The sequence below is a fragment of the Aspergillus uvarum genome (assembly GCF_003184745.1).
Source record: "Aspergillus uvarum CBS 121591 unplaced genomic scaffold BO82scaffold_11, whole genome shotgun sequence".
Classification (NCBI taxonomy): domain Eukaryota; kingdom Fungi; phylum Ascomycota; class Eurotiomycetes; order Eurotiales; family Aspergillaceae; genus Aspergillus; species Aspergillus uvarum.
In genome coordinates, this window is record NW_020291308.1 from 445,122 (window position 1) to 469,550 (window position 24,429).

Here is a 24,429-nt window from a genome sequence, read left to right on the forward strand (position 1 = left end):
TCTGCGCCCGGCCCAGTCAGACTGTCGGGCTGCTTTCATTACCTGCCGATTGGACAGGTCTGATAAATGGTCGGTTTATGGAGTCCACGGTGGCCATGATGCCCACTCCAGCAATCGTGAGTGTTTTCCATCGAGGATAGGGCAGCATTCTTCTGCGTTCAGCCCTTCTCCCGCGGCACATGTTCCTGGGGAGACAATCTCCAGTCAAGGTTGCCATCTGTCCAGTGCTCGAGGCATGTCAGATCGCTCAATTGTACGGATTGTCTAGAGTATCCAGGACAAGCGTCTAGCTCTGCTCAAAAGAAGCTTTGGTGGCTGGATGCTAGGTAAAGGAGAGGCGTAGATTTTGTGAGTGAGACCTGAGCTTAAGGTACTGACTGGGACGGAGTACTGTACAACACGAGGTCTACGCCCTGGCCGGAACTGGTGCAACATATGAGTAGTCTCGCACTGAGCATAAGTACAAGTCTATTGACTAGTCCATTGACTAGTCCGTGGTGATAATCTCAGGCCCTTCTTGTCTGTCAATCGTCAATCTGGAAAAGATAATAAGCTTAAGCTGCATTTGCGATCCATGATCCATCCCTTGCGCGGGACACCCCGGAAGAACCGGTGGAAAAGCACGGAGACGTGAGAGTATTCCAAAAGTGGCGGATCCGCCAATCAGCCTGCTTTTCTGTAGTGACTGATGACTTCACTCGCTCCGACCAGCGGATCCGCTTTTGGCCGCTTCAGGAAAATTGGATGGGTCCAAAATGTCCGTCCGAGGCCCTTCTCTGTGAACGTGCAATTCTTCCCATCCATCCATCCATTATTCTACACCGTCTTTCCTTTTTCCTGTTGGATTTCATTTTGTACTGTTGAAACTTTGTGCCTGACTTCCTTCAGGCGAACGTCCATCGCCCTATCTCTCTTCTCTCTTCTCTCTTCTCTCTCCCTCTGTATCATTCATAAATTGAGATGTTGGCATTGCCTCCCTCAACGTGAATGTGACCGCTTTGATGCGGCTTGTCTAGGACCCTTGGAATTCTTCATCGATTCACACCCAGAACTCTCTCCTTCCTCTTGTTCCCAATGAACTGAGGCCTGTGATACCAATTCCACCGAACATCCATCCACCGCATCGAAGGCCCTCCCTAGGATTGACCTGAGGGCGCCATCCATAGACATGTCGAACAATGCCACCTACGCGGTGACGCAGGTGAAAACAACCTCCACGCGTGAGTCTGCGCCCTCTGTATACCAACCAAGCCCTTGCACCACCCTCACCCTTCTGCTCCTCTCCCCCTAACTGCCTACCTCCAAGCACATCAGCAAATGACTCCCCACCCACTAACTCATCCGCGCACCCCCAGCCTCCAAAACAACCTTCCACTTCGCCGCCGGCCTCTGCTCCGGCCTGACCTCCTCCATCCTCCTCCAACCCGCCGACCTCCTCAAGACCCGCGTACAGCAATCCCAAAGCGCCTCCCTCCTCCCGACCCTGCAAGCAATCCTCTCCTCCCCGCACCCGATCCGCGGCCTATGGCGCGGCACCCTCCCCTCAGCCCTGCGAACGGGCTTCGGCTCGGCGCTGTACTTCACCAGCCTGAACGCGCTGCGCCAAGGGCTGGCCCAAACCCAGATGCCCCTCGTCCTTGCCAGCCCCAGCAGCAGCACCCCCACCCCCATAAATAGCATCACGTCCTCCACGTCCTCCTCCTCCTCCGCGCTCCCCAAGCTCTCCAACTCCGCCAACCTCGCCACCGGTGCCGCCGCCCGCGTCGCCGCGGGCTTCGTCATGATGCCCGTGACCGTCCTGAAAGTCCGCTACGAGTCAGACTTCTACGCCTACCGCAGCCTGCTCAGCGCGGGCCGCGACATCGTGCGCGCCGAGGGCGTGCGCGGCCTGTTCAGCGGCTTCGGCGCCACCGCCGCCCGCGACGCCCCCTACGCCGGCCTCTACGTGCTGTTCTACGAGCAGCTGAAGCGGCATCTGGCTGCGCTGGCGAGTAGTCGCGCCGCCGCGGCCGCCGCTGTGGCGGAGGGACACGACGGGCAACAGCAACAGCAACAGCAGCAGCAGCCGCTGCGGTCGCCGTCCTCGTCGTCCATTAATTTTGTGTCCGGCGGGTTGGCCGCGGGTCTGGCCACGGCGATAACGAACCCCTTCGATGCGGTCAAGACGCGCCTGCAGCTTATGCCGGGCCGGTACGGCAATATGATGCGGGCGGCGAGGCTGATGGTCCGCGAGGACGGGGTGCGGAGCTTGTTCGGCGGGCTGGGGCTGCGCATCACGAGGAAGGCCCTCAGCTCCGCGCTCGCCTGGACGGTGTACGAGGAGCTCATCCTGCGCGCTGAGGTGCAGTGGGCCGCGCAGGGAGAATCGCGCTCATGATTACCATCACAAAAACAACACTTCGGCAGGGAGGTCTCTCCTCTTCATTCATCCACGGAATCTCTTTACTTGTTACGAATTATATAGATGAAAGGGCTCGGCAACTCACTCACTCGCCGCACCCCATGCAAATGTATCATATCATATGTTCAGCTTTGGAAGACCAGGAAAGGGAAAAAAAAAGGCATTCAAAATCCCAACTCAGGACAAAATGGAAATCAAGAAAATATTGGACTTGACATAGATAGCATCATGCACCTCTTCAACTGGATCTGTACCACGGACTTGCTTGACAAGAGATTTCCCAAAAGCAAAAGAGAGTTGACAAACAAGAAAGAAAAGGGGCGGCTGGATGATACCGAATTTCGTGACAGACGTTAAGACAGATCATGGTATCATAATTTCAAGAATTTCAACGGGGCGGCGGCGGCGGGTGTGTTTTTGTTCTATCAGGTTAAATGTGTGGCTTCGTATGCTCGATCGATCGATCAGGTAAGAATCCAGGCCCGGCCACCGGGGTTCTTTTTCCTCACAAGGTACATCTTGTCACTCTTCTTCTTGTCGTTGACTTTGAGTTCGGTGAGGGTGCTGGAGGTTTGGGTGACGAGCTTGCCCTCGCGCAAGCGCCGCGTGTGGGCGAAGAGCTCTTCCTGAAAGTCTTCGGAGATCCATTGCTTGATGATGATGTAGTTGCTGTCGAGCTGTGATGGAAGAGAGATTTAGTTAGTATTGTTATAATATATGTGGGCGTCAGGGCTAACGTACATCGTCCCAGTCCCATGGAAGGCGGTAGGCGATTAGCGTATCAGGGAGTAGATGCTTGCGGTGAACCTATAGCCAGTCAGTCAGCTTTATCGTCGCTTATTCTACTTGAAAGAGGAGGAATACCTTAATCCAGGTGGTGCGCTGGTGTGGCTCAGGCTCCGGGAGCTTCTCCTTCTCCTTCTTCTCCTCTTTCTTCTCTTCCTTCTTCTCTTCTTTCTTCTCCTCCTTCTTTTCTTCCTTTTTCTCCTCTTTCTTCTCCTTCTTCTCCTTCTTTCGGAGGATCTCCTCAATCTCGTGCTCATTGTAGCCGAACTCGAGTCTCAATCTCTCCTTGAATTCGTGATCACGGCGCTTCTTCTCCTCGCGTTCCGCAATCATTCGCCGTTCCTCGTTCAGCTTCCACTCGTCGATGGCGGCCTGCTTCATGGCGGCCTCCTTGCGGGTGCGCTCCTGCTCGGCGAGGATGCGGCGGGCCTCCTCGTCGCGGATCTCCTTCTTGATGCGCTCGCGCTCCTCCTCCTCGTCGATCTTGCGCTGCAGGTCCTCGAGGCGCTTCTGGCGCATCTTACGGTTGAGCTCCTCCTGCTCGGCGGCCTGGCGCTGGGCCTCCTCGAACTTGATCAGCTTGTAGCGGTGCTCGACCTGGCGCTGCTCCTCCTCCATGCGCTGCTTCTTCTCGAAGCGCTCCAGCCGGCGCAGCCGCTCGCTGATCTCGTCCTCGTACCAGTCCTCCTCCTCCTTGAGCATGCGCACCTCGTGGTGCGGGCGGTACTCCTGCTGGTGCTCGCGGACCTCGCGGTGGCGGGCCAGCTCGCGCTCCAGCCGCTCGATCTCCTGCTGCTGGCGGAACAGCTCCAGGTCCTGGCGGGCGTCGTTCCGCTCCAGCAGCCGCTGGTCGATGACGAGATCGAAGTCCCGGTCGCGGCCCGCGGGGATCATCTGCGGCGCCCCGACCCCGACGCCGGGGGCGCGCGGGGACGCCTCGCGGGAGATGCTGGCGGTGCTGGAGCGCGGCCGGCGGCGGTGGGCGCGCAGGTTCGTCTCATCCTCGGAGTCGTCGTAGTCGTTGATGTTATAGTTGTTGTTGAGGCGGTGCTCGGCCTTGCGTTGCTTGGTGGCGCTCTTGTTGCGGGAGTCGGTCTTGGCGTCGGTCTTCGTGTCGGTCTTGTTGTCCGACTTGGTGTCGTTGTGGTTGTTGACGTCGACGAAGACGGCCACGGGGGCCTGGCTGTGGTCGCGGTGGTGGCGGTCGGGCCGGCGGCGGGCGCCCGTCGAGGCGGACCGGTGGAGATGCTGCTGATGCTGTGCGTCGCTGTGTAGGACGGGACTGAGGTAGGCGTTGCTGCTGCTGTACTCCGGGCTGAAGTGCCGGTGCCGCGAGACGGAGCGGTGACGATGGCTCACCTTGCGGCCGGGGTACTCGATCATCGAGATATCCGATTCTGAGAAATCCGATTCGGAATCGGTGAGGAGGGTGTGACGTCGACGGGAACCCATGTTGCGAGAACGAGGAGAGTGTGTTTCTCTTCTTCTGCGTCTCTTCTTTGGCAATATATTTTGCTCACAAGTTATATTCACTTGTTGTGATTGTGTGGTGTTTGGATTGGGATGGAGTCAGACCGTTGAATGGTGGGGGAAGAGGGGAAGAGGGGAAGAGAAGTGAGGAGGGGGTGGGATGCCTGGTTGGCAGGCAGTGACGTCGACGGGGCTGAGGAGGCTGGGAGGAGAACGGCAGTAGTAGTGCGTAGTGATAGCAGCGGTGATGATAAAGATGGGAGTGGGCGGGGTGAGCAAGAGACGGCGCCAACAATAACAACCACCAGCTTCAACCATAAACCCAGGGACTGATGGGAAACGAAGCAGAGGGAAGAAGAAAAAGAGACAAGACGAGAGGCACCGCAACAGAAGGAGTGAGAAAAACAAGAAAAGAAACGAGCAGGTGCAAAGCCTTCCCTCGTGCCTTAAAAAACTGTCTTGTTCAGCTGAAGTGGGGGAATGATTGGCATCATTGGGCCGAGCTGATTGATCATCTGGCAACCGAACCTGTCATCGTCGGTTCTGCCTGGCGAAGTTGTTTTCACCTACTATAGGCCGGAAACCAGACCAGGAAAAAAAAGAAGAGAGATACGGTCTTGAAGATTGTATTGTCTATCTGTCTGTCGATACTACACCACCTTACATTGGTAGGGCTGATCTGTGAAAACTAAGAGCCTCTCCAAAAAAGACTACATACTCCACGCAGGTCTACCGTCGAGCAGATGGCTTCAAATGGGGGGGATGTCCTTCCAGTAGCTTATTCTGGTCACTTCCAGTCAGTGCAGCATCCGAAGATTCTAGTACATTATCCTTTAGTGATAGATCACGGAGACCAGAGAAGAACAACCCTACTTACTGAAAGGATGTTGACAATATTCTTACCCAAGGGTAGAGGGACGGGATCAACCGCTGCAGTATCCATGGGCGAGCAAAGAAAAAGGGACCCTGGGGGCTGGAGACCAGAGAAAGCCAAAACAAAAAAAAGAGGGGCACAGTCCAAAGGGTCGAGTGGTACGCGCAACTAAAGAGTGGACTCCGCTGGTACCTGATGGACCCAGTCCAGGCTGTGTGCAGCCCAGAGCAGTCACTGTGAGAAAGAGTGAGTTGGTCCTGCCCGAGAGTGGAGTATTGAATGGAAGCGGGTAACACACCACATTCTGTACAGTCCTCAACTGAGCTGTACATGTACATCTTCTGACCCTCCCTACCAATGATGATTATCCGATCCAGCGTGACTCCCGTCTTATTCTACTAGTGAAGCTCACGGTCGCAGACACTTGACACCTGACCGGGCTGCCTTGAGTTGCGGTCACGGAGCATGTGTGTGCACTGCGAGACCAGGCCCCGTTCCAAGATGACTGAGCCACAGTCCCAATTTACTACTCTGTACTTACATCTTTGGCCCCCAACACCAATAGCCACCGCCTCATCCTTTCTCCAATATCTTAAGCTAGTCCCTTGTCGATCAACGATTCAAAACCCGAAGGCATTTAGTTCCCCAACGCATCCGATACGAACCACCTAAAGCAGAGGTATAGAGCAGGCAAGAATTGGGAATACATAGACTGCCAGCAAGTACTCACCTAAGGTATGGCCACCGCCACCCTGAATCGGGTTCTGTCACGAATGAGCGGTCCGGGATCTGGATACTTGGGGGGGGAGCTGCCTGATCTTGCCATCCCTCGTCGGTGTTTGTCTGGCATCCATTCCCATCGCGAAGATCGTTCGGAATGTACGGAAACACTGTACAGTACGTAGCAGTGTGGTTGTGGAAGGGAGGAGGAGGAGGAGGAGGAGGAGCTTCGCTTGGCGGCCCAAATCAGCATCTATCAATCAGATGGTGTTCTTAGATTGGCCTGCGGCCGCGATCTCGGGTTCAAAAGGCTTGACTCCTCTACGAGTACATCAACAAGTGACTGTGCGACGTCATCAGGACGAATGCGAAAATCGGTTGTCATGTCATGTCATGCTATCAGCACGGACACATGCTATGTGTGGGCTTTCGTATGGGAAAACGTGGATGCTGAGATTGCCCTGCAGGCTGCCATTCCAGAGCCATGAAAAAAGGACAAGAAGAAGAGAAACAAGTAGACTTTTCCATTATCATCGTCATTATTAAGGGCATCCATAGGTCCATATTAAATCCACCCGTTGCATTAAATCCATCAATCTGATCCTTGGCGTAAACGGTCCCAATTTTCGGTTCACTCAAACCACTCCTAACAACAGAAGGGAAATTGATCAGCAGAGGACCCAAGAAATGAAAGACGATGATGGCACTTACAGCCCAGCATGCAGTGGGATGGTTCTCCTGTCCGCAGTGGATATGACTGGTCTCCTACATTAGAGTGAGTCTGTTTAGTGATTTTACTGCCAGAAAAACGAAGCGCAGGGTCTTCTGCACGCACATTTTGAGCCATGCTCAGGCAGTTCTCGTCAACCTGGCAGTCGCCATCGCTATAGCACTGTTCATCGACCTTTAGTAAAGGAATTCCCCCATGGATTCGAGAGAATGAACATACACTGCCGACTGAGCCACAACCGTGCCAATGATATGTGGAAGCACTCTGCGCACTGACTTCTGTCCCTGGGAACGGAGCCGCCAGAGTCGTTGTAGTCCCCAGGCTTAGGGCAGCAAGAATATACAGAGAGAGTTGCATGGTGCTTGATTAAGGATTGTTGGGGTCTGAGAGGCTGTCAGCGCTGATACAGTAGACCCGAGGTAGATCAATAGACTTGGTTAGAGAATCGGACGTGAAGGGAACAACTGTCTTGCTGCTTACAAGTAAATCTCTCCTTGCAGCAAACTGAGAATCAGAGCCTATTTATACCCTTTCTTCCAACCCGTCTTCAGGCGTCCTGGCTGTTCCCAGAGTGCTGAGGGTCTGCAGCTATGATGCCGGCCTGTCAGGCAATCTTGGTCTGGATCGGCTAAAACCTAACAAATCGATAGGCTTTTACCTATTCTTGTTTCTCCAAGGCTGAGAAGTCCGGTACGTATGCTAGTCGATCCGCGGAGGAGAGAGAGAGGGTCCCTTCGTCTCCATCATCATGCAGGATGCAAGGAAATCCCCCGGGGGGGGGGGGGGGGGGGGGGGGGAGGAGGCTGGGTCATGTTGTTGGAGTGGCGGAGAAAAGGAAATGATTTACACGTCATTTTTCCCTTTTTTTGGGTTCTTTGCCCCGCAACTTCGCAAAACTTCAGGAGGGCGTTGAAAGTGATTCTATCATCGCCGAGATTGTGTCGACGGCAAGAGCGTCTGTTCTGGAAGCAGGATGTCTAGTGGCGTTTTTTGTAGCCTGAAAGTAGATTTGCACAAGGATCAGTGCACTAATCGCCATGTGCTGCTATGTACTGTGTACGTGCCATGCTACAGTCGACTGGCTGAACTCAGATGGAAGTTGTGGGCCAGGGTTTCATCCAGAGGGTGTCGCAGAGCTTCCGACCAAGCATCATCCTTGAGGGCTATGGCCTTGAGGCTGAGCAAGATAAGGATGGCGGAGTTGTGGTTGTGCTCTCTCTCAGTCGTGCAATTCTAAGACATATGACGACGAAATGGCTGTTGGATTCCCCAGGATCGAGACTTATTGCCGTAGCTGAACGGGCGATCGTCATACTATCTGTCTCTTTGGTGGTTTTTTTTTTTTTCTTTCTTTCTTTCTTTGCTTTTGGAAGCTATGAATAGCAGAGACAGCTCGTGTCACCTCGCTTCCTGGTTGTACTTCTGTATCACCTTGTATTCCATGATTCGTACCTGGATCGAAGAGGAGCGAGCTTTCACCGATCTGATTCATGTTGTTATTGGGTTGATTTGCTATAGTCGTTGCGAGTGTCGCAGGGCCCAAAGATCGATATGGCTCCTCGGGTTCATGGAGCTGAGCGTGCGCATGAACGTGAGCGGTATCGTTTGCTTCGAAGTCAAGTAAGAGTAACCGGTCAGGACACTGCTACACCCCACCAAGGACAATTGTCTGATCGCCGCACTAAAGAGCGACACAGATCAGCCATGATCATGGAATCCAACATCTTGTATAACCCTGAACAAATCCACCCGAGCTAACAGTCACTCATCATTGCTTACACAAGAAGGTGCTTTTTCCCACGATGCATATTCACGCGACCGATGAGGAGATAAGACATCGTGTTGACATATTGATCTTCCCATCTCGGTTGCTTACGAGGTATATCAATGTTCACCCTCGATACAAGGGTGCATGTTACATGTCCGACAGGTGCGTGCCCTCGAAAACGTCTAGAACGCTGCTTGCTACTGGTGGCCTGAGCCAAGTAAGTTCCAGGGTACATGTATGCATCCTGAACGCATAAACCGTCGTGTTATACCGACCTATTATATTTAAAAGAGCCTGAGATTGGAACGACGACATGGGTACAGAGCCATCCACACTGATAGGCGATGGTCCGAATGGAGAAGAGATGGCGGATTGAGCACTTCCGTCTCGAATGGTCGAGCAATCAGCAAGCAAAGCAGCAAGCAAGCCCAGCGAGTGAGGTGAGAGGATGCCGTAGCTGCTGTTATCCTTCCGATCTCCCAATGCTTCTCCTCGGATATGCATGGCCTGAGACATACACACGCTGTGTCCCAGCAAGGATGAGGGTTGCCGCTCCAGCCGCGTCCCTGGTCTTGGGTGTCGTGATCGGGGTGTTATCATCCTATGCGCAGGCAAACAGAACCATCCCACCGGCATCGACTCCTACCTACTTGATCGATTCCTCTGATCCGTACCACCTCCCGGATGGCCTGGTTTCCGCCCATGAGGATAAACGGAATTGACAGTTCTTTGCCCTCCCAAAGTCTCCTCGAAGTCCCTCCATCATGTACATCGCAGACCTGCTCTCACACAGACAAACCACCTTGGCCGAAAAAGGTATAATAGTTAGACAAATATCCACAAGAAGAAAGAAGACGAAAGACACCATAGCGCCCAAGTTTGTTCTGATGAAATATAGACAAGCAGCAGCTCAAGCGCGGCCGGCCTTCAAGATTTGCTCCAGATTCTCCCGACTATTCTTATGCGTCATCTCCAAGTAATGTAGCTTCTTCTCCAATCCCGTGATCTCGGATTTGAGCTCGTTGCTCTCGCTGGATATCCGCCTGTCGATGGTGGGGATGGGGACTGCGACGAACCTGTTTGCGATAATCCAGATGGTTAGCCATTGCATCATGTGGGTACTAAATTGCCAGGGGAGAGTTTCGGGATGGTTATAGAACAGTCAGGGAGAAGCGAAGGCGGTGGATGTCCCCGTAGGCAAATCGTAAACCAACCGCCTCCCTGAATGTCGGGAAACATGCATGGGATCAGTGGGATGAGAGACTTACATCTTCCCAACGCCCTCATACACACGCGTCTCTTTGGGTAGGTCTCCGATCTCTTTGGATGTGAGCTCGAGCATGCGGATGTCACGCTGTTTGGTGGTGATCTGAGCCTTGGTAATGCCCAATTGCTGTTGGGAGCTGATGGCCTGGGCCTCGATTTCTTGCAGGATCTGTCAAGATGTTAATTTAATGTGTTGTTATGGAGGATTGTGGGTTGAAACTTGGGACTCGTGACTGACCTTCTGCAGAGCTTCGTTGGGGATGGACATTATGATGGTTGGTATCGGGTTGGAGGGGTTGAAGGTGGGAGGGGTAGATCGCGTCGGTCCTGATGTTCGCTCCTTCGAGAGGGGCAATTCGAGCGTTTGTAGACGTGGAAAATAGAATATTTGGCTCGAGAAGTTGGAAGGATGTTGTCGTCGCCTCAAAAGTCGGACGTCGGTATTAGGAGTGTCGCTCGTGATAGTACTCCGTAAATGATTGATTACAGGCCTCCAAACTTAAGCTGTTGCTGTCGGCGGGGACGTCTCCCGCTTCTGATTGGTCATGGGTGAAGGCGGTGAAGGCCGATTACTCTTTTAAGGACCTGAGGTAGGGTTCAGGGCTAGTAGCTTGGAGTACTTAGTTCGTTATCTTCTACTTCTCGAAAATGAACCATGTTGGATGATTTGAGCTCAATGTTGTTTCAAATTGAATCGAACCTAATACATCATCGATGCCCGCATCTGATTGTAGCCCGCTTGAGTGATCGGCTCATACTTGGCCGGCTCATCCTCACTCATGCACGAGGGAATGCACTCGATGACCGAATCAGGGTCTGGAGCCATGAAGTACGGAATGGAAAAGCGTTCGCGCGTCATACGATTACTGCCCTCAAAACGATCAGACAACTGCGGGAGTCTGACCCGGTGATTAGTAGACCGAAGACGGTCTGTACCAGTCAGCATAGTCAACACTTCAAGAGAAAGATACCAACCATTACTCCATCGCTGCAAGAGATCTCCAACATTCATGACGATTGCATTCTTGACAGGAGCAGCAGGGAGAAAGTTGCCCGGCCGAGAGATGTCTTCCACCTCTAAGCCACCGCAATCATCCTGGAAAAGCATTGTGATTGAGCTCCAGTCGGTGTGTGCAGGACACCGAGCTATCAGATCTTTTTCAAGATCATTCGCTGGGACTGGTAGATAGTGTAGAAGTCGCAACTGATTGTTATGGCCTGAGTGCTTTTTGGCCAAGTGATTCTCGTCGTCCAGGTTCAAGCCAAGGGCAAGAGCGCGGAGAATCTCGATGCCCACCCCGTTACAATCCCAGTAAAACTGATTCATGAAGCTGCGAAAGCCCGCCAGTGCCTCGTCGGGTATCCACTGGTTTGGCTGTGCAGTGTTTTCTTCACTTCCGATATCATAGATCTCCTACAAAAGTCCAACGTCATTAAGACATAACATCCTAGGAATGCTTCAAGCGGCTATGCAGGGTCGATACGGTGAACCATCAGACACACCTTGACATCTGGCACTTCTCTCAGCTTCTGCCGTGTCTCTTCATCTTCCCCAGTGCTGATGGTTTGAGAAACTTTCTCCAAGCCCGGCCAGGAGTACCCTCGATGCACTGCCCACCCCTCAGGATGAGGTGCTTGCATTTTAATGTCCCTCGGCAGCTCGAACAAGCGTCTCATCCAGTCAAACGTCGAGTCAAGAAGATGCTCGGACAGAGAGTGATTGATGATGTAAACGAAGCCGACTCGCTGACATGCTTCCACAAGCTCTTGTGCAACCCGTCGGCGGGCGGCTTCATCCTCAGTGTTGAACCATGCTTTGAAATCCACGATGGGGATTGTCATGGGAGTAGGTTCGCTGGTTGACATGCTGGTCCAAGCTAGAGGGGTTTTTTTTATTTCTGCTCGTTAGCAGTGTGGGTATCTTTAACAATGTACCAGTTTGAGCATGAGTGACAGGGAGTACGGTGCGCAGGTGAATGGAGCGCTCCTGGAAGGAAGGTAGGCTGCGTCGTGTTCATCTCACATATGAATCAGCAAGCCTTCCTCCAATCACATGCATGACCATGTTCCTCGACCTGTACGATCACAACTCTTGAATTGACACGCTAGATTGGTAATACAAGCGAGCAAATAAGTCTGGTGTGGTTGAAGTCAGCAGGCAGCGTACAGCAACCGATTTCTGTGTATCGCTTCGTGTGGTTTAGGATGTGGGAGGAGTTGGAGGTAGGTAGGTATGGGACGGAGTATGCTCGGTAGGTAGTCATAGTAGGTTAGGATCATAGGAATGACATCACCAGGACCCTGCCTATCAATTGATCGTTGTTTATGGAGCAGACTTTTATCCACAGGACCACATCAAGGATAGCCAAGGGAGCGAAGGGGCCACCGGCGGACACCCGGGGCGTTTCTTGACCATACCGTCCCGTACTCCGTAGGATGATTCACTTGGCCAAAAATAGGAAACAAGCGGGCTCCATTATTATTCCAGCATGGGCGGCAGGAGGCCCGGGTTAGAAACCACCGCGGGCGCCGGTCCGTTGCTGTGGCAGGGGAACTCTAGTCTCTAGTGGAGACGGCGCTGCCTGAACGGCCGGAAGATGCAGCGCCAGCTTCCCATCACCCACCCTGATCCGCTGCAGACTTGATTGCTCCAATTCATAGGCTGGAAGGGAGGTTTTACTTTCAGTCAGTCACCCTGTGAGTCTTCTTTTGCAAGTCTGGTTGAGTTCATAATTTTCTATTAACCCCATCGCTGCGATAGCTAATCTCTCCCTTATCTATAGATTGCCTCGGCCGCTTCGAGAAGTTTGTTGATTGCTCTGCAACTATCGCATCGGATCAAAGTCGAAGGTACCTACACTGATCGCAACTCGACAGAAACGGCAGCCATTGTGAGCATCGACTCACAGTCATCACTCCACGCTACATACCCATTTCTGACACAATTTGGCGGGCGCACAATAGCCCTAGCCCTCAAGAATGAAGCTTTTCGGGTGGATCTCGGTCGCATTCCTCGCCTCGACGGCTTTATCATTAGAGACAGCGGCACCCTCAATCGAGACACTGCCATTCTCGCAGCCTCAAGTTGCCGAGTCTCGACGCAGCGCATTCGAGGTGCTACAGATTCTAAGAAAGCGGGACGGCAACTGTCCATCTGGTTATGACGGTTGTTCCAAGCTGGGTCACTCCGATATCTGCTGCAAGGACAATACCATCTGTACTCGTGACGATGCCAACAATATCGCCTGCTGCCCGACCGGAGCTAGTTGCACGGGGACGCTATCTGCGACGGGGACCGGAGTAGTCGTGGTCGGAGATTCTACCAGCAGCTTCCGATTCCCTCAGACAGCCAGCGCTACGCAAACCACCGCCGGGCCGACCAGTGTCACCCTCACGGGCTCAACTCTCGCAGCCGCCTACCCATTCGTCGTCATCCCGACCTCGTTCTCCAATGCCCAGGTCTGCACATCCTACTATTCCTTATGCCAGAGCGAGTATACCGGCTGTCTGTCACAGCTCGGCGGGGGGTATGCAGTGACGGTTGCCGTAGACGGCGGTTCGGGGACGACTCGGGCAGGCGTCTCAGCAGCTATGTCGACATGCTCTAGTCTCAGTCTGGAGGCTTGCCATGGCCTGAACATTGGATACTGCGCGGCATACACCACCGGCGTTTACGAGAACCGAGCGACAGGACCCAAACGCACTTCCAGCCTTGAGGACCTTCTCTTCGGCATGTTCATCGGAGTGGCTGGAATGTTCATGTGAGGTTGCTCTACGAGGAGTCGGGCTTCATGTCGATACGTACGGAATATGGATATATATGCTTGCTGGCAATTTTCATGACTGAATTGGTTGGGATGCGAATGGGATGACAATTGATGACCGGTTTCGAAACTCTTGGCAGTCTTCGGAGCTTTTGACGCTTATATATGGCCCTGGATCTTCGGTGGGATCTGGCTTATGAAATGATTTGACGACGATGTGCTATGTTTGGAAGTTTTTAGGCTAACATGACTGTGATGTATTCGCGGAGAATCTTGTATATAAGAAATGACAATGAGATAGCATCAATGCACACACAAGATGAAGTGCTTTATCTTTCAAGAGAAGCATAGCCCGGGCACGATTCTAGTTCGAACCGGCTCTGGGTCTAAAGTGGGCAACACGACAACGAGATCCATACTGGTCTGATGTGCGCAATACGGGGTGGGTGCCACACACACACCGCTTCACCAACGCATTGTTATAAATAGGGCTTTCTAGACCGGTGATGAGCGGAACATAGGTACAAACTGGGTCCGTGTATAGACTGTAGGTCAGATCATAGGTCAGATCCAGGGTAGCTTACTGCATCACTCATACGCCAAAATCACTGCCCAAGTAAGGAATTGCATTGGCCTCGGACGACACGTAAGAGGTGGTGGTGCGGTGGTGGTGCGGTGGTAAGTATCCATGCCTGAATACCTGATTTGTGACGGTGTGGTTGAAGACATGCAGTCAGTACCTGACAGAACGTCCACCCGGGCATCAAATCAGGGAAGACCATGGCCAGACCGACTATCAGTCTCGTCACGGAAAAATCCTCTAGAGTGGTGGAGCCCAAACATTGTTTTGCAGGCTAAATTCCTTAGTTTGCGTATATTTTTTGCCCAGCATGAGGGTGACTGGTGCAAGAGGATGATGACGCTGTCAGGAACCTCCTCAAGCAAAGAGGGGAAGAAAGCAAGCAGTGGGTGAAAAAGTAGACTAGACGGGAGGGGCAGTGGGAACAATTGACCAGTGCACGCCGGAGGGGCAACAAAGTGTGCACTGAGTGGGTTCTCCCAGCCTCCCGAATTTCCATTTTTAATCTATGCAGCGGAAGTTGACTGACAATCATGACTCCTTCGCTCCTTCATTGCGGGTTGGCAGTGATTGGTGGTTGCTTGTCGCATAAAATGCGGTGGTTGGGGAGACGACGGCACGGAGGCTGGGATCAAAAGACAGGAAGGAAGACGTCGGAAACTCGACTGCATGAACAGCTCTTCCTCGGTCTGGTTCAGTTTACTCTCTCTCTCTCCCCTCCCCGCCGCCTTCTTTATCTCTCTATCTCTTTGCTCATTCTTGATTTCGCGGAGACATTCTCTCGTTTATCGATATCCACACCATTGACAGTCTTGCATTCCAGTCCATTGCTTGGCTTTGTTTACTGTATGCTTTTGTCAGTTGCATGAAGCTCGGCTCCCATACTACGGGGCCGTTGACACGGGTGTTGTGATAAGCCTGAATCCTGGACATCGCTCAGAGCGATCGGAATCCAGAAAACATTCCAGAGCCCCAGTATACGCCCCCTCGTGGCTGTCATCGCTAATCAGACGTTCTCTCTTCGCCATGCATATGTCCCGCATACTGCAGTCGGCCATTTCTATACTCCCGTTACTAGACCTTCAGCCCGTGACGGCGATCTCACCGGCCACTGCGCCTGCGACGGCGACGGCGACTGCGACTACAAACCCAACCGCAATTGCGACGATCTTGGAGTCCGAAGAGCCTGATTATGCCAATGGCACGGTCCTAGAGAAGCGCTGCGCAAATCCCTGCGGCTACTATAGCCAGCTCTGCTGCAGCTCTAGCGAGTCATGTAGTACCAACAGCAATGGCCAAGCCGAGTGCGTAAGTGCTGGCGGCAGCGGCAGCTGGGAGTACTATACCACAACCTATGTCCGGACCGAGACGGAGACTGCTACGTTCACTTCCACGTGGAGCAGCTACATCTCGGCAACTTCGTCCGGCTCCAGCTGCGATGCCAGCGTCGGGGAGACTATCTGCGGTAGTGACTGCTGCGGCCCTGCGTACGTCTGCTACAGCAATCAGTGCATCTTGGGAAGTACATCCATTTGGGCCACGGGGACCGCCACACCGGCCGTCCGAGGCACAACTCTATCGACAGCCACACACACAGCCTCGATAACAACCACTCAGGGCTTTATTGCTCCTGTTAACACGGCTGGCTCAACGGTGATCGGAATGAAAGCTTCAAGTGGTGGATTGAGTGGCGGTGCAATTGCAGGCATCGTCATCGGAACAATTGCCGGCGTCATTCTGTTGCTGCTACTATGCGCTTGCCTGTGCTGCCGTGGTATTCTGGACTCTCTCTTCGCTTGTCTGGGCTGCGGTCGTAGAAGGAGAAAGGAGACGACCTACGTCGAAGAGCGTTACCATCGTCATTCGCATGCGCATGGGGCCGCTCGGCCTGAAGGACGGACCTGGTTCGGAAGCCGGCCTGCAGCTGCAGCATCGACTGCGGGCGAGAAGAAGAAGTCTTCCTGGAATGGGCTGGCTACCGTTGGAATTATATTGGGCGCGCTTGCACTGTGTCTGGGATTGAAGAGAAGCAGAGACCACCGCGACGACGATGAGAAGACGGATTCCACATACCCAAGTAGTTATTACTACTACTCCGATTATTACACCAACGATGGTAAGCGCTGCGCATTCTTGCGGGAACGATGTCATTTGGAATGCTAACTCAGTACTTTTTAGGCAGCGAGATCACTGAAGACCGGCGCACGCGAGAGACAAGACGCTCCAGACGATCTCGTACGCGCTCACGAAGATGATGAATTGACGGAACGAACTCGACGAACTTTGGTAACGATTTACTGGTCACAATGGACCCCTTTCTTTTCTCTTTCTTGCTTATTCTCACAAGCTGCTTGCATGAATCGGCGCTCTATCAGGTTCCCGGCGTGTGTATTATGACGTTTTCTTCGGTTTCCTCACTGAAGGACTTTCCATGTATGATGATGCCTTATGTTGTCATGTTATTATGCGAACCCCTGCGATGTGCTAATGTTTCGGATGATCGCCATGTTTATTTTCCCAATTGATGCCAGACCTGGGAAGGCAGATGTAAATATGAGATATATGAAAATCATGACAGACTCTGATCAAAGTTCGCTTTGAAGACGGTGGAAAAAATATGAGCAAACAGTAGATCGGAAAGATGCTGTTCTTGGTATCTTGAATTTTGCCGGCATGTACCGGTGAACAGTAGTACTATTCCCTCTGAGGCCGGCAAATAAGGTGGCCACATGCATAGGCTGCATCGAGTCTAAGAGTATGAATGTACTTGCTTCCGATCGTATCTGTTGCCTGAATTCCGAGTTGGCGACAAAGATAATCATGCACCTGCCAGATCAACTCGTGCGCATTTCTCACGGTGTAACCTGCAAGGCGCCTATCAACGGTCCGAAGACGGGGCTGGGAGGAAAATGACATGGGGTTTGACTCAAGTACTCCGGTCTCTGGTCTGAGAAAAAAAGAAAGAAAGAAAAAAGCAAAGTATGTATCACATTGTCTGAAGGAGGGCGATCATTGACACGTCTCAGATCTGGGACTCGGGGAGTTGTTCCAAGAAAAGAGTCCAGGCGAAACTCCCACGGAGGGCTTCCTCCTCCTACTACTAAGTTACGAAGTGACTAAGTTACTCCTCCTTAGTTAGTACTCCGTAGTAACTAGTAGTAGTAGTAAGCACGGCACAAACTGCCCGGGCGGAACCAGTGCCTCCCCGCCTCCCGTAGTCTCAAGTTCAAGTCCCAACTGGAAGTCCATTCCAATTCATTCATTCATTAATTCCACGCTCCGTCCTCCTCACCACCCCGACATTCAGATCAACTTCGCCCCTCAAACACCACACCCCCCCACCCACGATTACATACACACGTCCAGTGTACATAGCCTATATCCATGAGTACAATCTCGAGCTTGGCTTCTTAACACACTCTGAACCCTCCCCTCGATATTCCCTGTCTTAGTTCGGTTTTTATCCGCCCAGGGCTGTTCCAAGGTCTTCCCTCCTCCCTCCTGAGGATTACGAGTCCCCGTCGTGCTCCGAGTCTTCGCCAACCCCGTCATGCTTCAAACGCAGACCCAGCACGTTTTTTCTCATCAGCATCAGTACCCGCAGGCTGATCCCTCGTGGCTGCAACATCAGCAGCAGCAACACCACCAAGCCCACCCGCACCAGGCTCAGCAACAGCAGCATTCTTTGGTCGCCCAACAGCATGCCCAAGTTCAGGCGGCCGCTGCCGCCGCCGCCGCCGCTCAACAACAACATTACACCCGTATCGCTATGGCAGGAAATGCCGGTGCTGGTAACTCTTCCCAGGGAGCTGGTGCTGGAGGGTTAGGTGGGGATGGTGCTTTGTCGGGTGCCGTGTCGGTGATGGATGGTGGGATCAGCGATGAGAACCGCAAGGTCTTCATCTGGGTCGCAGAACTCCTGGATCCGAGTCGCAGAGAGGCGGCTCTCATGGAGCTCAGCAAGAAGAGAGAGCAGGTTCCGGAGCTCGCGCTGGTGATTTGGCATTCTTTCGGTATGGTCTCGATGCTGGTCGGCTTCACCAATTTGGGTGGCAACTAACATGATCCGGACGTCTAGGAGTCATGACTGCACTTCTTCAAGAAATCATCTCTGTATATCCGCTGTTGAACCCTTCTCAGCTCACTGCCGCCGCCTCGAATCGAGTTTGCAATGCGCTGGCTTTGCTTCAGTGTGTGGCTTCCCACAACGAGACCCGCACTCTATTTCTGAACGGTACGTGGCCCTTTGAAAATCACATAGCCATAAGGCACTTCTGACATATGATCGCTCTCGCTCGCATAGCGCACATTCCCCTTTTTCTATACCCATTTCTCAACACGACGTCCAAGTCGCGCCCTTTCGAGTACCTTCGTCTCACCTCGCTCGGAGTGATCGGAGCCTTGGTCAAGAATGACTCGTCTGATGTTATCAACTTCCTTCTCACCACCGAAATCATCCCCCTCTGCCTTCGCATCATGGAGACAGGCTCCGAGCTGAGCAAGACGGTCGCAATTTTCATCGTGCAAAAAATTCTCCTCGATGATATCGGACTGGCGTACATCTGCGCGACCTACGAGAGATTCTACGCCGTGGGGACTGTCCTAAGTAATATGGTTACTCAACTTGTGGAGCAACAGACTGTTCGACTTCTCAAACATGTCGTACGCTGTTTCCTTCGGTAAGCCTACTTCTCCGTCATACCCCGCCCCGCATGGATCACACGTGCTGACGGTTGAACAGTTTGAGCGACAACAGCAGAGCGCGGGAAGCTCTGCGACAGTGTCTTCCCGAACCGTTGCGAGATGCGACCTTCTCCTCCGTCCTCCGCGATGACGCTGCCACCAAGCGTTGCCTGGCGCAGCTTCTCATCAACCTCTCAGATAATGTCTCCGACGGCGCACCGGGTGTTGCCATGTAAAAAGTCTCAAAAGCATCTTTTTCTCTTTTGATTTATTACTTGGTATATTTGACAACCTTACGACATGCATGGGACCGGCTCTAGGCGAAACATGGATTACAAGGCGCAAACTACGTGGTATGGCAATGCATTGACGAGATGAAAATATAAGATTGAGATACAAAATAACCACCGGAAGAGGATGGAGATGAAGGCGATTAAGAGGGGAAGGAAAAAGAAGAAAACTAGGTAGGGGACCACCGCTTGCGCTTGGGGTTGCTTCGTCCATTATTATTAAAGGGTTTGCTGTTTTCTATTCGCATTGCCTGGGCTTTTCTGTTCTGGGCCTGCTGTGATTCTGTCATAACTTCATTTTCCCTCCTGTTTTTCTTTTCCATTGCCCCCAGTGTTGAACACTTCTTTTCCATTTCGGTCACAATGGTTTGGCTGTGCGGTGGCGTGGATACGGATGGCGCTATTTGTCTTTGTGCATTTTGCTTGTCCTCTATGATCCCCTTTCCACATCCTCCATCTGAGTGAGATAGACCCTCTTTGAGCGAGATACCAAGATTTAGTTGTTGTTGTTGTTGTTTTCATTTTCCTCCTTCTTTACTTTCTGTTGTGTTATGGTTAAGCTGGTTCTGCTTCTGTCTACTGTGTGAAAATCTCTTTCTTCTTCCTCTTCTTCTTTTTCTTTTTTCTTTATCATTGCATGCATACTGCCTCTATATTCTTAGTTAATATCAGAATCCACTATTTACAGAAAGAAGTGCAGCCTTGAACAGCAGAGGGGTGAACCTATATTGGAATGAAGGGCTTATCGATGCGCCACTATCAAACGAACCAAACCCATCGACGGGAACCACATCACCTGACTGGGGGCCTCGACGCGCCGGCGCCGGGTTCAAGCAGTACCTAAAGTGGTGAGTGAGTGAGACGGTACGGAGAACAGTGAGCTCATTCATCTCTTCTGCCCAGCCCCGAACGAACACACGCCCGCCCACCCGCCCTGGCGAACGATTTCCTGTGTCTACTCAGTACTACTACCATCCATCCCGTAGATCACGCCCTTGCCCTCCCTCCGCTTGTTACATTGAGCACCTTCTGTGCAATTTACTCTCGTGATCTCCCACGTATCATATCATATCATTACTTACGTTCCAATCCGATCACAAAATCTCCCCTCTCACTGCAGAAGCGGATTCGCCGCTCCCGTCGGAACCTTGTCTTGCGCTGCGGCGCCTTTTGATGGTCTTGATCCGCCGCCATGGTATCGCGAAAGCGCGCCCGCTCCGAGGTGGACGCTGCTCCGGAGCAGCTACCTGAGGAACAGGGCCTCCTTCAGAAGCTGCGGAACTGCTGGGAATTTGCAAATCTCATGCAGTACATCCACATATTTGGGAAACCTATGAAGATTGATGAGGATTTTGGAATTGAGGTATGGGTGCATCATCCGTGCGGCTGAGGCTCCCTTCATTTATTTTTTTTTTTGCCCGGCCTGCTCTCGTTGCTATCCTCCTTCCCTCCGGTCGCGCTTTCTTCGCAAGCAACTGACATTTTGCGCTTCGCGTTTGCTCTTAGGACCTGGAAAATGAGTGTATGAAGCCGGAGTCGTCAGAAAAACTCCTGGAGATCGGACTTTGTCTGCTCAAATGGGTGTCGTCGCATCGTGGCCTCACGTACGTCCCCGTCACGGACTCAATTTACCTGTGTGTTACTGCTGACGCAATGCCCTTCTTGCTTTTAGGTTCGACAATTTCGATGAGTATACGCGACGCCAGTACAACGCGAAGGCCCCCCATATCACGAACCCCTTCGGCTATAACGAGGTACCCAATAAGTTCTTGGAGTTCGATGTGTTCTTAAAGCTTCGCGTTCTCCACCAACTGTCCATTTGGACTTTCTGGAACCCTGACCGCATCCGTGACAAGATGCCGGAACAGCGCGAGTTGGATCAGACACAATGGGTAGGTGCCTCCCTGCGGGAAGATTTCGTGATGCTCAAGTCGCTCACCTTTTCGGGTTCCGTTCCTAGCGCATTGAAGAAATAGGCTATGATCGCGATGGAAGATACTATTACATTCTGGACGACAACAGACTCTATCGTCGGACCGATCCCCCGATCCCAGCACCCAAGCCGGTCAAGAGCAAGTCAAGGCGAAAGAGCGCCCGGGCGGTCAGAGCATCCAAACGGAGAAAGGTGACTGGGGCTGACCCCGTGGAAGAGTCCGAAGAGAATGACAGTGCTGCGGATGGGGAAGCCTTCAAGGATCCCTTCGCAGATATGCAGTGGGAATGCATTGCTATCACGCTCTCCGACTACCAGCAATTCCTGGAGACGATCCAAAAGACTAGAGACCCCGATGAGAAGATTCTTCGTGATCGGATTGTGGAGCAGGTCCTTCCCATTATCGAAAAGGAAGAGGAGTCCCATCAGCGACAAAAGGTCAAGCGTGAGAAGGAGCTTGCGAACATGCAGCTGCTTGCAGGCGCCAAGCGGTCCAGTCGACTGGCCGGAAAGGCGGAGAAAGAGAGGCAAGAGCGCGAAGCTTTTGAAGCATCGCGTAAGCGGGAAACTGAGCTAGCCGCGGCTCTCAAGGAGGAAGAAAGATTGAAGAAGCTTGAGACTGAGAGACGCTCGCGCATCATCACTCGTGAGCAGCGCACCAAGGATCGCGAGCGCAAGCGCATTCTGCACGAAAACGAATTGCAGCGCATTGAGGAAGAGCACAAGAAGGTCGAGCGAGGCGAGAGCAGAGCATCCGAGAGACATCTCAGGGCTGAGATGGAAAGATATCGGAAGAATCTCGAAGATCTTTCCCAAGAAGATCAGTGGACATTTGATTGCTCGGGCTGCGGTGTTCACGGTCAGAACCTGGTAAGTTTTAAGCGCCGATGATAAGACGCGTCTGCTAATATAAGGTAGGACGATGGCTCTCATAGCGTCGCATGCGAAAAGTGCAATGTGTGGCAACACAGCAAATGCCTCGGTATCCCAAAACACGAGGCTGAGCGCGAAGATTTCCATTTTGTCTGTGATGACTGCAAGAGGCGCGATGAGGAGGCGAAGAAGCCCAAAATTCCGCCGTTGAAATTCCGACTCGGTTCCTCAACTTCACCCTCAGGCACTGCCGACGGCGAGCAGAAGATCAGGGACGCGGAAACATCCCCCCTTCCAGCCACGAAACAAGCTCCGCCTACTGGCGCCATGCCTTCAATTGAGTCTCCCTCAAAACAACTACCATCCCTACCACACATGATCTCTCGGACTTCGGACCAACCTCCCTCTTTGCCTCCAGCATCTCCTGAGCGCCGACCCTCGTCTGCGCATGCAGCGCCGTTGAGTCCCCTTCGGGCTCCATTCTCCCCGTCAAAAGGCATGAATGGCTTTACCCCAGCATCCAAGGAACTGCCCCCCAAACTTCCTTCAATGCACCTGCCGCTTAACGGTCGCGAAGCTTTCAATAGCGGTGGCCTCTTTGGACGGCGCCCATCGTCATCTCATTCCGCACTCAGCCCAACCCTTCCGTCTCCCATCCAGAACCGTCCCTCTATGTCGCCGACCCAAGGCAATCGCGATGTTGGTCCGCTGGCAGGCTTTCCGCCCGTGGCATCATCGGACCAGATGGCTCCCTGGACACCGCACGGCCAGCATCAGACTCCACGCCCCAACACGGGCAAAGGCAATGTCCAGCTGCCCCCACTCAGCAATGGCCGACCGTCTTTCATCGCCACCCCTACTGCTGGTGGTGGTGGCAGTCGGTCGTCGCCGCCGCAGAGCTCGCACGGCGTGCCCTTCTCAGGGATTAGCCCGACCAAGCAATCGCCGCGGCCCATGACCTCGGGCAGCATCGCCGGCGCTCCCGTTCTTCCGCCGATTCAGAAACTCGAGCCCAGCCCCAAGCTGATGGGCAGAAGCTCGCCCGACGCACCGATCCCGCCGCCGATCAAGTGCATGACCCCGGAGCAAGAGGAGCGCCGGCAGAGGGAGAATGCCCTGCGACAACAGGCGCAACTGAACGGCCAGCAGTCGCTCATGTCGTCGCCTTCCCTCAACCGCATCCCGCCGCTGGGACCACCTGCGGTCGCGCCCAAGCCTGGCACCACCTCTACTCAGTCGGGTCCGAACTGAAGCGCAATAATAGGAATTGTTTTTTGTTACATCCCGTCGCCTGATTACGTGCTTGCATTGGTTGGACAAAAGCGATTGGCCTTACCGCGGATCTTTGATTATGACTACTATAGGACTCCCTTGACCGCTTGAACAGACCTGGCATGTTCCATTTATCCGGCAGGGGGTTTCTGTCGTTTGAAGCACCGGGGGGGCGGGGGGCGGAGGTAGCTGACCTGTTGGACTCGTCTTTCTTGTTTGCCTGCTGGTCCGCTTCCAAAACCCTGTGAATGCATTCAGACGTGTCCGTTTCATACTACCTACTATCTATCTAAATGTCTCCGCAATCCTCTCATTCGTCAGAATCCTGTGCTCTGGCGTACCTTGTCTTAACACACAACTTTTTCCATTATCTCATTTTGCTTCCGACTGGAATTGCTTGCGCTGGGGTATCGGATACAGTTTGTACTTTTCTCTTTTTTTTTCCCCTTTTTGTTCCGAATATCTTCTTCTGGTTTAGAGAGAGGTCAGGGCGTTGCAGGCATACGGAATAACCAAATACAACCCATAGATAAGGAAAGGGGGACCGGGGAGCATATACTGATTTTTCTTTTCGGAATCATCACACGCCACGCTTGAAATTCGCTAGCTAGCTCAGTTCACACAGGACCTACCTACATTTCAATCAAGAGTATTTCTGCTGGATTAGACCCTTCTCCAAAAAAGGAAAAAAGCTCATTCGATGGAACCTTGATGGTCGATCATAGGAGATCGGAGTCACGGCTTCTCCCGCTCGATTAGGCCTGAAGCTTGATAGGATCGGTCCCGCTGAAGCTTTTCTCAGATCGGACCATAGACTTACAACCCATCTGACAATCGAGAAGGGGGTAACTTTCCGCCGGCATTTTGTGTTCTCCCCGAGCTGTATATCGCATCTACAATATATGCGCTCTTGGTACATGGCAGACAAACTGGTCTAGCCTGGTTCATGTCAGTACATTCGGTAGTGGCTTTTCTTCGTTCCCTGCTGACAGCTTGCTCGCCTTGCGAATAGTCTAGAC

General features: G+C 52.8%; 10 protein-coding genes across 10 annotated transcripts; 6 read left to right on the forward strand and 4 right to left on the reverse strand.

Moving 5' to 3' along the window:
• Positions 1-1,016: 1,016 nt before the first annotated feature.
• Positions 1,017-2,606, forward strand: BO82DRAFT_18066 (putative mitochondrial carrier protein). The gene is made up of 2 exons (XM_025630422.1): positions 1,017-1,220; positions 1,356-2,606. Exons 1-2 carry the CDS (start codon positions 1,169-1,171, stop codon positions 2,375-2,377), a joined length of 1,074 nt encoding a protein of 357 aa, XP_025494658.1. The 5' UTR covers positions 1,017-1,168; the 3' UTR covers positions 2,378-2,606.
• BO82DRAFT_352009 (uncharacterized protein) lies at positions 2,408-5,041 on the reverse strand. The gene is made up of 3 exons (XM_025634573.1): positions 3,266-5,041; positions 3,143-3,208; positions 2,408-3,078 (listed from the first exon to the last, which is right to left on the reverse strand). Exons 1-3 carry the CDS (start codon positions 4,637-4,639, stop codon positions 2,866-2,868), a joined length of 1,653 nt encoding a protein of 550 aa, XP_025494659.1. The 5' UTR covers positions 4,640-5,041; the 3' UTR covers positions 2,408-2,865.
• A 1,798-nt stretch (positions 5,042-6,839) lies between these two features.
• BO82DRAFT_17948 (uncharacterized protein) lies at positions 6,840-7,488 on the reverse strand. Its single transcript, XM_025630412.1, has 4 exons — positions 7,201-7,488; positions 7,087-7,143; positions 6,963-6,989; positions 6,840-6,897 (listed from the first exon to the last, which is right to left on the reverse strand). Exons 1-4 carry the CDS (start codon positions 7,336-7,338, stop codon positions 6,883-6,885), a joined length of 237 nt encoding a protein of 78 aa, XP_025494660.1. The 5' UTR covers positions 7,339-7,488; the 3' UTR covers positions 6,840-6,882.
• A 766-nt stretch (positions 7,489-8,254) lies between these two features.
• Positions 8,255-9,190, forward strand: BO82DRAFT_18197 (uncharacterized protein). Its single transcript, XM_025630437.1, has 3 exons — positions 8,255-8,601; positions 8,669-8,708; positions 8,769-9,190. Exons 1-3 carry the CDS (start codon positions 8,357-8,359, stop codon positions 9,003-9,005), a joined length of 522 nt encoding a protein of 173 aa, XP_025494661.1. The 5' UTR covers positions 8,255-8,356; the 3' UTR covers positions 9,006-9,190.
• A 469-nt stretch (positions 9,191-9,659) lies between these two features.
• On the reverse strand, positions 9,660-10,283 carry BO82DRAFT_362585 (putative prefoldin subunit 1; the record flags this gene model as incomplete). The annotated part of the gene is made up of 3 exons (XM_025636862.1): positions 9,660-9,825; positions 10,018-10,184; positions 10,254-10,283. 3 exons carry the CDS (start codon positions 10,281-10,283, stop codon positions 9,660-9,662), a joined length of 363 nt encoding a protein of 120 aa, XP_025494662.1.
• Positions 10,284-10,693: 410 nt separating this feature from the next.
• BO82DRAFT_352012 (isopenicillin N synthase family dioxygenase) lies at positions 10,694-12,249 on the reverse strand. The gene is made up of 3 exons (XM_025634574.1): positions 11,519-12,249; positions 10,991-11,429; positions 10,694-10,945 (listed from the first exon to the last, which is right to left on the reverse strand). The coding sequence occupies exons 1-3, from the start codon at positions 11,879-11,881 to the stop codon at positions 10,716-10,718; spliced, it is 1,032 nt and encodes a 343-aa protein (XP_025494663.1). The 5' UTR covers positions 11,882-12,249; the 3' UTR covers positions 10,694-10,715.
• A 380-nt stretch (positions 12,250-12,629) lies between these two features.
• BO82DRAFT_352014 (uncharacterized protein) lies at positions 12,630-14,065 on the forward strand. The gene is made up of 2 exons (XM_025634575.1): positions 12,630-12,712; positions 12,799-14,065. The coding sequence occupies exon 2, from the start codon at positions 12,995-12,997 to the stop codon at positions 13,778-13,780; it is 786 nt and encodes a 261-aa protein (XP_025494664.1). The 5' UTR covers positions 12,630-12,712; positions 12,799-12,994; the 3' UTR covers positions 13,781-14,065.
• Positions 14,066-15,208: 1,143 nt separating this feature from the next.
• BO82DRAFT_18216 (uncharacterized protein) lies at positions 15,209-16,779 on the forward strand. Its single transcript, XM_025630439.1, has 2 exons — positions 15,209-16,475; positions 16,538-16,779. Exons 1-2 carry the CDS (start codon positions 15,386-15,388, stop codon positions 16,612-16,614), a joined length of 1,167 nt encoding a protein of 388 aa, XP_025494665.1. The 5' UTR covers positions 15,209-15,385; the 3' UTR covers positions 16,615-16,779.
• Positions 16,780-17,909: 1,130 nt separating this feature from the next.
• On the forward strand, positions 17,910-19,278 carry BO82DRAFT_277247 (Rcd1-like cell differentiation family protein; the record flags this gene model as incomplete). Its single annotated transcript, XM_025631177.1, has 4 exons — positions 17,910-18,372; positions 18,438-18,593; positions 18,663-19,038; positions 19,101-19,278. The coding sequence occupies 4 exons, from the start codon at positions 17,910-17,912 to the stop codon at positions 19,276-19,278; spliced, it is 1,173 nt and encodes a 390-aa protein (XP_025494666.1).
• Positions 19,279-20,524: 1,246 nt separating this feature from the next.
• BO82DRAFT_276991 (putative PHD finger domain protein) lies at positions 20,525-23,389 on the forward strand (the record flags this gene model as incomplete). The annotated part of the gene is made up of 5 exons (XM_025631166.1): positions 20,525-20,695; positions 20,839-20,936; positions 21,005-21,224; positions 21,293-22,135; positions 22,184-23,389. The coding sequence occupies 5 exons, from the start codon at positions 20,525-20,527 to the stop codon at positions 23,387-23,389; spliced, it is 2,538 nt and encodes an 845-aa protein (XP_025494667.1).
• Positions 23,390-24,429: the final 1,040 nt, after the last annotated feature.